This window comes from Puma concolor, chromosome B4 (genome assembly GCF_028749965.1).
Source record: "Puma concolor isolate L17-30 chromosome B4, mPumCon1.1.hap2, whole genome shotgun sequence".
NCBI classification, from domain to species: Eukaryota; Metazoa; Chordata; class Mammalia; order Carnivora; family Felidae; genus Puma; species Puma concolor.
Window position 1 is genome coordinate 6,357,840 of NC_141673.1, and position 12,984 is coordinate 6,370,823.

Genomic DNA, 12,984 nt, shown 5'->3' on the forward strand with positions numbered 1-12,984 from the left:
ACTAAATTCCCTTGCTGCCTACAGCCCATCGACAAGTCCTTGAAACCAAGAGTGACCTCCCTCCAGGAGCTCAGCTGCCCCGATGATGACACTCTGCTGGGGGCAAAAGAGGGTCTTAGCCTAACATTATCCCCACCGAGGATCCTGTAAATGTACTTCCTTATCTCAACTGCCCCAGCATATATGCTGGCAATCCTACTCCAAGCTTACAGCCCCCCTCTCCCTTCTGCAGGGGTTTTACTAAGTAATAAATGACGTTCCCCTGGCCACAGCCAGCCCCTCAAGGTCCTGGAAACCTTGCTTCCAAAATACCTTAGAGATCTACTCTATCCCTGCCCCCTGCCAACCTGGGGGGGGGGGGCGTGTAATGAGTTACCCCTCACGACCCCAGCGCAGCTCTTCCTGCCCACGGGTCCTGTCCCCGGGCTTTAATAAAATCATCTTTTTGCACCAAAGACGTCTTCAAGAATTGTATCTTGGCTGTCGGCTCCGGACCCCTCCACCGTCACCCCAAAACTTCATCGGAACAGATGAACGAAGAACTACGTAAATAACACTGACCGCTTTGAGGAAAGGATAGGTAGCACTGTGAGGTCAGGTCCAGTGTGGCGGAGATGGCCGGGCCGCAGAAACCTGAAGGGCGGGCTGGCTGGGAGGTACCAAGACAAACAGCCCGGAGCCCAACGGCATTCAATCGCCAATGCAAAACTGACTGCAAGCAAACTGGGTGCAGCTAACCCGCCACTTCCGGGTCAGGACAGCCAGGCTGCTCCTGCCCCTTTATAATATTTGCAAATAACAAGGTTAATGTTTCTCGCTTCGTTGTAAAAAAGGAACGAAGGTTCAGCTGGACCCTGGAAAACCGGGCAAAAAGTATTCACAAAGACAAAGTCACCCGTGGTCCGGATGTCCATGCGTCGCACTGCTCACATTCCCGTGTATTTTTATCTAGTCTTTCTTCTACACGCGCACGTGTGTAGCGCACGTAGCGTGTCGTCGTTGCCAGCAGTGCGCACGCGTCTTACAAAATTGGGATCATACCGCAAATGTAGTTTGCCACCCTGCTTCATTCTCTTAACGTTCCACGAGCCTTTTCTCAGGACCCTAAATATGCTTCCACTCAAAATAGAACATTTAATGGCTGCGTGGTATCCCATGGGTCCTGAGTCCCATATTCCTGAGCTTTTGTTTCATTTCCTGTATCTTTTTTCACGGTTTAGGTATAATTTACATACGGTAAAATGCGCCCCATTTCACGTACAGTCAACTTCTGACAGATGCATATAGTCCTGTAACCACCACCACAATGGAGAAATGGAAGTGTCTCATCACCGCCCAAATTTCTCCTGGCTGCTCTGTAGTCAACCTTTCCTTATGGCCTCACCCCTTGGAACTCCCTCATCTGTTTTCCCTTTGTACACTTTTGCCTTTTCCAGAATGTCCTAGAAGCTCTTCCTGTCCAGGGGCCTGGTCCTCGTGCTTTAGTAAAACCACCTTTTTGGACCAAAGATGTCTCAAGAATTCCTTGTAGGCCGACAGCTCCGAACCCCAACGTTTCCACATCGATATGTAGCCTTTGGCCTTTGTCTTATCTTCTTTTGCTTCACATGGAGATTCATCCATGTGGTTCCAACTATCAGTGGCTTGTCCCTTCTTACTGTGGATGGTCTCCAATGAATGAATTCACTATGTTTTGCTAATCCATTTGTGTCGTTCCCAGTTTTGTTTTTGTTTTTATATATATTTTTTCAACGTTTATTTATTTTGGGGACAGAGAGAGACAGAGCATGAACGGGGGAGGGGCAGAGAGAGAGGGAGACACAGAATCGGAAACAGGTCCAGGCTCCGAGCCGTCAGCCCAGAGCCCGACGCGGGGCTCGAACTCCCGGACCGCGAGATCGTGACCTGGCTGAAGTCGGACGCTTAACCGACTGCGCCACCCAGGCACCCCTGTTTTTGTTTTTAAAGAGAGAAAGAGAGCATGAACAGGGGAGAGCGGGAGAGAGAGAGAATTTTTTTTTTAATGTCTATTTATTTTTGAGAGAGAGAGAGAGAGGGGGGAGGGGAGGGGCAGAGAGAGAGAGGGAGACACAGAATCCGAAGCGGGCTCCAGGCTCTGAGCTGTCAGCACAGAGCCCAACGTGGGGCTCAAACTCACGGACCGCGAGATCATGGCCTGAGCTGAAGTGGGTTGCCTAACCGACTGAGCCACCCAGGCGCCCCTTGAGAGAGAGAATCTTAAGCACGCTCTAAGCTCAGCATGGAGCCCAGTGCGGGATTCGATCCCACAACCCTGGGATCATGACCTGAGCTGAAATCAAGAGTAGGACGCTCAACCGACTGAGCCACCTGGGCGCCCCCCCCCCCAATTTTTGTTTTTGTTTCCAGTTTTTGATGATTGTAAATAAATCTGTTATAAACATTCAGGTACAGGTTTTGTATAAACATAGTTTTCATTTCGCTTTCCAATTATTTTTGCTAATGGTGCAAATATTATAGCAATGAGGATATCCCAAATTGTTAATCCCATTACAGGAGCTAAGGGCATCAGCTTAAATTTCTTTTTAAAAATCAATCAGCAGGGTGCCTGGGTGTCTCAGTCCATTAAGCATCCTCCTTCGGCTCAGGTCGTGATCTCGCCGTCTGTGAGTTCGAGTCCCACGCCCGGGCTCTGTGCTGACAGCTCGGAGCCCAGAGCCTGCTTCGGATTCTGTGTCTCCCTCTCCCTCTGCCCCTCCCCTACTCGCACTCTGTCTCTCTCTCTCTCTCAAAAATAAACATTGAAAAAAATACAAATAAAAAGTAAAAATCAGTAACATCAAGGCAATAACAAACATCGTTATTTATATATTTTACCTTTTAAAGCGGGGCATTTGTGAATTGACAAGTGTGCACTATCTGAGCATCATAGGCGTTCGTGGGAATCAGATAATGCTGCTCGTGATTTCCTGAGTTCATTTTCAGATGTATCTGACCTGCACAGAAATGGCGTAAGAGATAGCATTCCTATGTTTTTTTCCTCTTCAGCGCTAACCAAAGTTCACTGGTGTCCTCCAGGGGCAAGGGACAAGGTCTGTGCCTGTTCTCACTTTGTGATTCATCGGATGACTGTCTAGGCAAGTCTACTTTTTCCGTTGAGGGGCACTTGGCTTTCAGCAAGCTCCTATCTAACTGAATGAACTGAATAAACTAACTATTATTTCACTTGGCCACAGCCACACCAGAATGTCTTCGTAAGAGGTAAATAGCAAGGACGGTCCCCGGCAGGCCACGTGGACCTGCCTGTCGGCTGGTTCCTTCTGTTTTCTGTTATTCTTAAATCTGGAACACTGAATTTTTACCTGCCCTCTTGAGAGCGAGAAGCTCTCTTACCCTCTTTTGGATTTGGTATTACTGGGCTTTGGTTCTATTCCTCTCCGGGCAGCGGTGGGTCTTTGCCTGAACCCTGAGGGAGAGTGCTTGTCTGCCACTTTTGTTTTCCAGAAGGGATGCGGGTGGGGTTTTGCGCCCATCTCCGGACAGTTGGAAACCTGACTCACCCAGGGGTGAGTTCCCCTTGCCCACTTGCATGGCGGCCACCTTTCTCCTACGCTTTGCCAAAGGTGAAGGAGTTCTTGTGTTCCTTTGCTCTTTGGGGAGGCTCATTTCTCTTTGGAATTCAGTTTACTTGGTGGCTTTGCAACCTCAGCCATCCGACTGGCTTGAGAAAAGGTATGCTTTTGTTGATTATCCAGTCTTTTCTCATGATCGTGTTGGGAGTGGCGCTCTTTTTAGCTTCCTACCTTCGAAGTCTATTCCGCACATCTTTCGTGAATGTACACAATGTGCCAGGCACGTTCTAGGTGCGGGGGACAGAGGCAGAGACAAAACAGATCTGACCTCAGTAAACTTATATGCAGTCGAAGAGAGGCAATCTGTAGTATTACAGACCGTAGTGTTAGGTGCTAGTAAGTTCTACGAAGGACACTTAAGCAGATGAGGACTAAGAGAATGATGCGTGTACAAATGGTGGTTTTCCTTCCTTTATACCCCTGCCTATCAGCGTAGACACCGCACTTCACTGAATGGCTTTTTCTTCTCCTGGGGGATCTCTATGCCGTAGAGCAGATAATACTCCGAGTCTGATATGTAACTTGGTAAGTAAGATTTCAGTTCCAAAGAGTAAACAGTCCCATCAGAAAAGATAGGACAGCTCCTCATAAACATGCCGGGTGTTGTGTGTAGGGCCAAACAGGTATTGAGACAGGGAAACTGAAGGGACCTCGTTAAAACAAAAAACACAGGGCGCCTGGGTGGCGCAGTCGGTTGAGCGTCCGACTTCAGCCAGGTCACGATCTCGCGTGATCTCGCGTGATCTCGCGTGAGTTCGAGCCCCGCGTCGGGCTCTGGGCTGATGGCTCGGAGCCTGGAGCCTGTTTCCGATTCTGTGTCTCCCTCTCTCTCTGCCCCTCCCCCGTTCATGCTCTGTCTCTCTCTGTCCCAAAAATAAATAAAAAACGTTGAAAAAAAAATTAAAAAAAAAAAAAAACGAAAAACACAAAGCACAAAAACGCTTTTCTGCTCCTTTTCCTACTGGGACCTGCACCCCTGTCTTGCGCATGCCTTCGTGTACATCCTCTTTGTAAAGGTCAAGGAGTTAATGATTTCTTGAGAGCCTTCCAGCATGATAGAAACATCCAAGGAGTGACCAAGCAGGATCGTCAGGTACATTTTCCAAGACCACAGACTCCAGATACCTCGATGCCAAGACCCGGGGCTCCAGGGCTTCTGGAGGACGCCTGAGCCCCTGTCCTTGTTTTGACCAGTCCTGAGATGCCTAAGTCATGTACACCAGACCACGACCCTCCATTAAAACCCCAGACCGTCCGGGTGCCCAGGTGGCTCAGTTAAGTTAAGCGGTTAAGTGTCTGACCCTTGATTTGGGCTCAGGTCATGATCTCACGGTTGGTGGGATTGAGTCTGTTGGGCTCTGTGTTGACAGCATGGTTCCTGCTTGGGATTCTCTCTCTCTCTTTCTCTCAAAATAAACAAAACAAAACAAAACAAAAACACATTAAAACAACAACAACCCAGACCCCAAGCAAAGGAGAGACTCTCTTCTTTCCTTTCTGAGTCTCCCAGACGTTCCGTCTGCTATGTTGTATCACTTACGCTATGTAATAACCTTTGCTCTCACTTCCTCTCCCACTAGGTTGGGTTTCTGTCCTGTGCAAAGCCAAGGGCCCTCTTGGCTGGTCCTGCAGGACTCCCTCCAGGTCCTCTGAAGGGCCAGCCTGCATCAATACCAAGGGACAAAGGGTACAGGAATATCTACTTGGACTCAATAGAAGGAAGAACTTTCAGTCACAGCTATCTGCAAAAGCAACTCACTGTTCTGGAAGGTCATGTTTTCCTTCCTTGAGGAAAAGTTCCAACCCTGGGTTTATCTGAGTCCACATCCCAGCAAGCTGCCAACTTCCCCTGAGGGCATCTAACCACACAGGTTGAGTGAGCACTCCTGGCTTCTAAAAGCAGACAGGAACTGCCAGAGCCTTTTCCAGGGATCCCGGGGGGAAGCTGCTTCCGGGGGTGCCCTGATTCTTCATCTCCAGCCCCATTGTACAGATGAGCAAGCCAGGAGTCAAGGCGACCTGACCAAGGCCACAGAAGAGGAAGTAGCGGGCTGAATCAGGCTTGGAGCTAAGGTTGCCCCGTTTTCCTTGCACGTGCATGCACCACCCAGGTGCACCCCAGCCTCAGGTGACAATTTCCCAGCGGCTCGACACCCAGAGGGTGAAAGAGGCACCTTTCTCCACGAGTTTATTTATATTTTTAAAAATTTACTAATTTATTGAGAGAGTGGGGTAGGGGGTGGGGGGGTGGTGGTGGAAAGCATCCCAAGCAGGCTCCTCGCCATCAGTGCAGAGCCGGATCCCGGGCTCGATCCCATGAACCGTGACATCGTGACCTGAGCCGAACCCAGATGCTTAACTGACCGAGCCACCCAGGCGCCCCTCCTCGAGTTCAAACCCTCTGTAACGTCAGCCAAAGGGTGGGCTGCAGCCCGGGGCGCTGGGGAAAGTCGCGCTGCTTTTCTGGTCTATTCACCAGTTAGGGCTGAGCCTCAAGAGAACGGCCCTCTCTCGCTGACCCGATACCCAAACAGATCCTCTAAGAAAACCAATTTTCGGGCGATGAAAGCTTCCCCACCCCAGGGGTCGGCTTCACCTTAATGAAAAAAAAGATTTTTTTTTAAAGGAAGGAAGGTGACAAGCGACAAGCGTCGGGAGGTGGAGGGTCGGCCCTTTGCCATCACGTCTCCTCCTCTGCCACCTGGAGGGACTGGTCCTGCGCCCTCACGAGGACGAGGTGAGAAGACCTCGGCCAAGCACGCAGTCGGCCGTCGGTCGACGTGGCGATCCACCAGCCCGAGTGGCGGCGGGTCCCAAGCGCCAGCGCGCGGGAACCAAACCCATCCGCGCCCAGCTTCGCCTCGCACGGCCCCGAGCAGACGGCGGCCGGAAGAAGGCTCCCGAGACTCCTGCGCACGCGCGGACAGCGCCGGGGCGGGGCCCGAGCGGGCGGAGCCAGCGGCGTTGCCGAGCGAGGCCGCGAGAAGAGAGCGGTGCGTGAGCTCCGGTTGTGGGCGGGACAGGGGGCGGGGCCTGGGGGCGGGGCCTAGCCGTCACGCTCAGCCCCGCCCCCCTCGGCCACAGTCTATCTCCCGGAGGCGGCAACCGCTCCTGCTTGGTCCTTCCCGGTTGGCCGGGCCGGCGGCGCCTCGCTTCTGTGGTGACCATGGGGGACCCCAGCAAGCAAGACATCCTGACCATCTTCAAGCGCCTCCGCTCGGTGCCCACCAATAAGGTAACGGCTGCCGGGCGTGTTGAGGCTTGCTGGCCATCGGCGCCGAACCCCGCGGGCGGCCCCTGCTGCGGCAGTGGCCGCGGCCGCGGGAGGAGGGGCCGGCCCGGCCTGTGACACGTCGCACTTGCGGCGGCGCCTGGGCCTCGCTTGAGTCCGGGCCGCGCGCCGCCCCCAGCCTCAGCAAGGGAGAGGGGGAGGGGGCGCACACCGGGGCCCCGGGCGGGGCGGGCACTTGGGGGTCCCGGGCGCCGGGGGGGGGGGGGGGCACAGACCTTGTGGTTCCTGACACCGAGCGGGGGAGCACACACGGGGGGCAGGGTGGCGGAGTGGACCCCGTGAGTTCTGGAGAGAGCTGCGGGCGAGCTCGGGGCCCCGAGAGAGGGCTGGGGGGCATACACAGGGGCTCCTGTGAGCGGGGCGGACACCGCAGGCCACCTGTGACCCAGCTGGGACGCATGCACCGGCTCGGAAACTCCAGCTGGCAGCGCTGGGCGCGTGGGGAAGCTCGTGCGACCCCACTCCCCACCCCGCACCCCCCACCCCCAGCCCCGCACACTGGAGCTGACCGCTGAAGTTCCTGGGGTGCCTGTTGGAGCCTGCTTGCTTGCCCGTGGGTTTTGATGGCAGCCTCAGTTTCCCTGTCTGCTAAAGCGGCCAAGTGGTGTGTGTTCAATGGCCTCTTTTCTCTTGCTAAGAGGGCCCACCATACACCCCTTTCTCTTTCTTCCCTTTGGGTCTCTCCAAAATCTTTGGAGAGTTTGGAGATTGGGGTTTTCCTTTTTTTTTTTTTTTTTTTTTTTTTTTGGTCTCAGAGGTGGTTTTCTCCTCTGACTTTTACAACTTTTCGCAACCGGCTGGAGATGTTGTGATGACACATCGCGCTCACGTGACACCCTCCCCTGAGGATCACAGGTCAGCGTGGAACCTGGAGAGTGCAAAGGGCTGTCGGGGCGTCAGCGTGGACTGTCCCCTCCCCTCCCGTGGCAGCAGTTTGTCGGGCTCCCCACTGTCACCTCCAAAGTGAACAGCTGTTAACGATCATGGTCGTGAGCTGGGGCGTCCCAGCATGGAAAGATCCCGAGTTTCGCAAAATTAAGACGTCTTTGTCCTAAGCCTTGGAAGGGAGCCTGTATTTTTACAGACTAGGAAGATGAGAAAGGAAACGGCTTATTGGAGGGATTGTCTGATGAATGTAGGGAAGTCGGAGGAGGAGAAAGGCTCCGGGAATTCTCGAGTGCCCATTTCTTGGCCGTTTTCTTGATTTTCAAATTTAGATTCATCTGTTATTACAAAGAGTGGTTGCCCTAGAGCTAGACAAGGTTAGGGTCTGTGCCTGGCAGTGTAGAAGTTACACTTTTTGTCTGCTCTATCTCCGAAACAGTGTGTCTTCTCTTTGAATTCATTGAAGGGAAGGTGCCTTCTTTTTTTTTTTTTTATTTTTTTTATTTATTTTTTTTTAACGTTTATTTATTTTTGAGACAGAGAGAGACAGAGCATGAACGGGGGAGGGCCAGAGAGAGGGAGACACAGAATCTGAAACAGGCTCCAGGCTCTGAGCTGTCAGCACATAGCCCGACGCGGGGCTCGAACTCATGGACCGTGAGATCATGACCTGAGCCCAAGTCGGACGCTTAACCGACTGAGCCACCCAGGCGCCCCGAAGGTGCCTTCTTTTAAGGAAGAGCTCATCGTCTTTAGGACCCTTTGAGGGATATGTGTGGGCTTATTGGTAACTGTGTCACCTTGGGCAGGTTCCTTGGCCACGTTGTACGTCATTTTCCTCAGAGGAAAATGGAGACACGAGCAGGCTCTAACCCAGAGGGTTATTGCAAAGGATTAAATGAGAAAACCCAAGAAAAGCAGTTGGAACAGTACCTCCATGTGCCGGTCCCCACTAGTGTCAGCTAGTTGATTGTTACTGTTATTGTCACAAACCCACACACCCGTGGAAAATGTTATGTCCCGTAACAGGATTAATAAAAGCGTGGAGCAAAAATATTTTCTGGTAATGTTCCGCAGCATTGTGCTACCTTTCTTGATGAAGAATTTTTCACTTGATCTTTAGGAAGAAACCATTAGATAAGCAAAGATCAAAACTCGTTTTAGTGATGTGGAAGAGTTGAGGAACAGTAAGCATTTAAAAAAAATTTTTTTTAATGTTTATTTTTGAGAGAGAGAGAGACAGAGCGTGAGCGGGGGAGGGGCAGAGAGAGAGGGAGACACAGAATCTGAAACAGGCTCCAGGCTCTGAGCTGTCAGCACAGAGCCCGACGCGGGGCTCGAACTCACGAATCGTGAGATCGTGACCTGAGCCGAAGTCAGACGCTTCACCGACTGAGCCGCTCAGGCGCCCTAACCGTAAGCATTTTTAAGAAGGGGCTGTAATGGAGAGAGCTGTAAGATATACAGACGGAAGAGGTACTTCAAAAGAAACCACGTGGTTTACTTTAAGAATATGTTATCCGATGTCTCCTGCTCGTGTGCGACGAATATTTACCGTGGATCAAGGTTTTAACTCAGAAGGGTCTGTTTTCTAGTTTGAGAAGTCCTTCCCGGTCTCTCTGTGTTTTACTGCTCAAGTTTTACTGCTCGATTGCTTGAGTTGTTCTGCCAACAAGTGTCCGCTGGGCGGCTGTGGTCCACAGAGCGGTGGGGCACACTGAGGGATCCAGAGACAGGCTCCTGCCCTCAGGAAGCTTCCAGTCTGGCGGGTGGAAGACAGATAAAGGACAGCCTGGCCTGTGAGAGGGCAGTGTGGTGAGGGGTGAAGAGTGAGCCCTGGGGCAGACCGCTGGGGGTGTAGAGTCCCCAAGATCCCGCTTCTCAGCTGTGATACTTCACTTCGTAATTCCTTAGTTTTCTCTAAAATGGGGGTGAAAACCCACACCAAGTGCTTTGCGGAGAATACGAAATGTGCAAAATGAAAATGCAGGGCCCTTGTTTAAAAAGCGTTGGAAATTTCAGGGCCCCTGGGTGGCTCAGTCGGTTGAGCGTCCGGCTCGATTTTGGCTCAGGTCATGATCCCAGGGTTGTGGGATCGAGCCCCTGTGTCGGGGTCTATGCTGAGCGTGGAGCCTGCTTAAGATTCTCCCTTTCTTTCTTCCTCCGCCCTCTTGCCTACTCGTGCGCGCGCGCGCTCTCTAAGATAAAAATTAAAAAATTAAAAGTGTTGAGAATTTCAAGATGGGACAGCAGAGCATTAAGCAGCCGTGGGGCCCTGGGCAGCCGTATAGGTCACACGTGTGCCCAGAAGCTGGCCTCGATGGGGATAATAATAATGCCTTCTCGTAGGGTTGTTATGATGGTCCAGTTGGCCAATAGCAATGCCTGACGTGGAATAAACACTCAGCGTTAGCTGTTACTTCTCTAGTAGTTACTCTCGTCAGTAGGCAAAGCCAACTGTTAGAGGTAGTTGCTTTCCATCACCATGAGAAGTGATATTCTGCTTAGAAAACCGGATCTCAGGGCGCCTGGGTGGCTCAGTCGGTTGAGCGTCCAACTCTTGATTTCCACTCAGCTCATGATGTCACAGTTGGGGTTCGTGAGATCGAGCCCCGAGTTGGGCTCTGTGCTGACGGTGAGGGACCTGCTTGAGATTCTCTCTCCCTCCCTCTCTGCCCTTCCCCCACTCGTTCTTTCTTTCTCTCTCTCTCCCGAAATAAATAAGTAAACTAAAAAAAAAAAAAGAAAAAAAAAAAAGAAAGGAAAAGAAAAAGAAAACCATATCTCAGTTTTGCTGTGGGACTGCATATCACAACCAAGTGCAATCCCGCTCTCAAAGCCGCCTCCCGCTCCAGCATGTGTGAGAGCCAGACTTGCATCGCTAACCGCCTGCTGGTCTCACACCCCGCAGTACCTGATCTCAACCGCCCCTACACACTGTCCAACAACCTGTGTTTGCATTCAGCAGGTGCCTACTTGGTGCCAGGCTCCGTGCTCAGCTCGGGTGCACAAGATAGGACGCCTGCCCTCACGGAGCTACGTTCTGGCAATTTCTCATCTTAGCTGCTGGTCACGAGGGTGCTGAGACCAGCCTGTTAGAAGCCAGTCTGCGCTCTCCCCAGCCACGCGACAAGCCCACATCGGGAAGATTCTCAGTCTTGCCCGTTCTGGGCCGTGCACCATCTCCCTTGTCACCTCCCTCGCGGGGCGTCTCCTCCGCAGGCTGTTGCCGCTTATTGTGCCTTAAGATTCTGTTCTTGAGAGTCCAGTTGCCTCTTGGGCGCTGTCTAGAAAACTTTTTCTCTCTTGTCCTTGCTTACTAAGATTCCGCCTATAACTAACTGTCTTGCCTGCTGACTGTGGGTGCATGTGCGGACTCCACGCGAGCAGACTCTTCCTGAACCCCCTTCGGATGTCTGCTTCCCGTGTTTCTGGTCCTTATTTGGTAGTAAGTGCACAACTATTGGTTGAGTCAGTGGGGGACTATGGGTGGCCTCTTGCAGAGGGACAGCGCCATTGGCAGAGTTGGTCACACTGTTTGGGGTCCCACGGAAGGGGATTCCTTACTCGACTGGCTGTTACCACGGGGCATCTTAATTTCTGTGTCCTACCCTCCCCCTGCGCAGTGAGCTCCAGAAAGGCCAGCAGGTGGCCTGGCAGGGGACAGGGACCCAGCAGGTGTTTGTGGAATCCGTTCCCAAATACCTTAGTGCCTACCATGGTATCTGGCATACAGCAGATAGTCAGTAAACACTGGAGCGGACCGGCACCTTCCACGTCAGTTGTCACTCTAACCCTATACTTCATGTGAGCCTGTCGTGCTGAGGGCCTTTGGAAAATCCGCTCGTGTTCTCACTCTCGCGTTGCCCTCAGAAGGCCAGAAGCCAGATCTTTCTTGATGACTGTAGTTGGGACAAACTTCCCATAGGCGTCTCTGTCTATCAAGTGTATTTAAAACCTGGGACTCTTATTCTGGAAGAAAAGAAAAATGTTCTCTTATTAGTGGAGTTTTTGCCATTCTGTGGTTCTTTTTTTAATTTTTTAAAAATGTTTTTATTTTTATTTTTGAGACAGAGAGAGACAGCATGAGCAGGGGAGGGGCAGAGAGAGAGGGAGACACAGAATCCGAAGCAGGCTCCAGGCTCTGAGCCGTCAGCACAGGACCGGACGCGGGGCTCGAACTTATGAGCTGTGAGATCACGACCTGAGCCGAAGTCGGACGCTCAACCGACTGAACCACCCAGGCGCCCCGTGCCCTTCTGTTGTTCTGACTTTAATTAATTATAAATATTAAATCCCGTGACAAACTCTGGATATTTTAAAGTCGTTTGTATGCTCCTGTTGCCAGACGCTCTCAGATGAAGACTGTTTGACCTCAGTCAGTGTTGAGGGAGGAGGGCCCTGGCTCTCTCATAAGGGTGCCGTCAGGCCGTCTGCTGGGGCTGCTGTCTCTCCAGGCTGGGGTTCCCCACTCTCAAGCTCGGTCCTGAGGTGCTCCGCCGGCCCCTGCTCCTCACCGGCTCGTTGCACTCGGGGCGTCCGTCCCTCACCACTTTGAGCCTCTCCCCTGGGCCGCTCGAGTGTCCCCGAGACCTGCCAGCTAGCCTCCCCCAGAGCCAGTGCTCCAGGGGAGAGAGGTGGCAAGAGACAGAAAGGAAGCCACGGCATCTTTTATTATCTAATCTTGGAAACTTCTGCCTTCTTACTGGTCACAGGTCACCCCGCGCAAGTGAGGGTGGCTCCCGTCCCCTCCGCCTCAGCTGGCTGGGGGCCGGTGGAGAGCCACTGGCTGGAAGGCCACGAGGCCACAAGGCCTTGAGTGTTCCCACCAGGGGAACGTCCCTGGTTAGTGTTCATTCGCGTGACTGGTAGGGAGCCCTGCTGATGCCTAATTAATACATAATTATCTGTAACGTAATAATAAAGAGATTGAAAGTTCAGGGTTTTTTAAAAAAAATTTTTTTAGTTGACTTATTTATTGTGAGAGAGACAGTGATAGGGTGAGTCAGGGAGTGGCAGAGAGGGGGGAGAGAGAGAATCCCAAGCAGGTTCCCCACAGAGCCTGACGCGAGGCTCGAACTCCCGAAACTGTGAGATCGCGACCTGAGCCGAAACCAAGAGTTGGACACTTCACCAACTGAGCCTCCCAGGCGCCCCAAATGTTGAGGTTTTTTTTTAAAAAAAAAAAAAACCAGG

General features: G+C 52.2%; 1 protein-coding gene across 1 annotated transcript in view; it reads left to right on the plus strand.

Annotated features, from left to right (window-relative positions):
* Positions 1-6,661: 6,661 nt before the first annotated feature.
* ARFGAP3 (ARF GTPase activating protein 3) overlaps positions 6,662-12,984 on the plus strand; it is a 55,845-nt gene continuing 49,522 nt past the window's right edge. Inside the window, exon 1 of the mRNA XM_086712109.1 lies at positions 6,662-6,846. Within this exon, the coding sequence (XP_086568235.1) occupies positions 6,778-6,846 (69 nt within the window). The 5' untranslated portion in view covers positions 6,662-6,777. The remainder of the gene's footprint in view (positions 6,847-12,984) is intronic.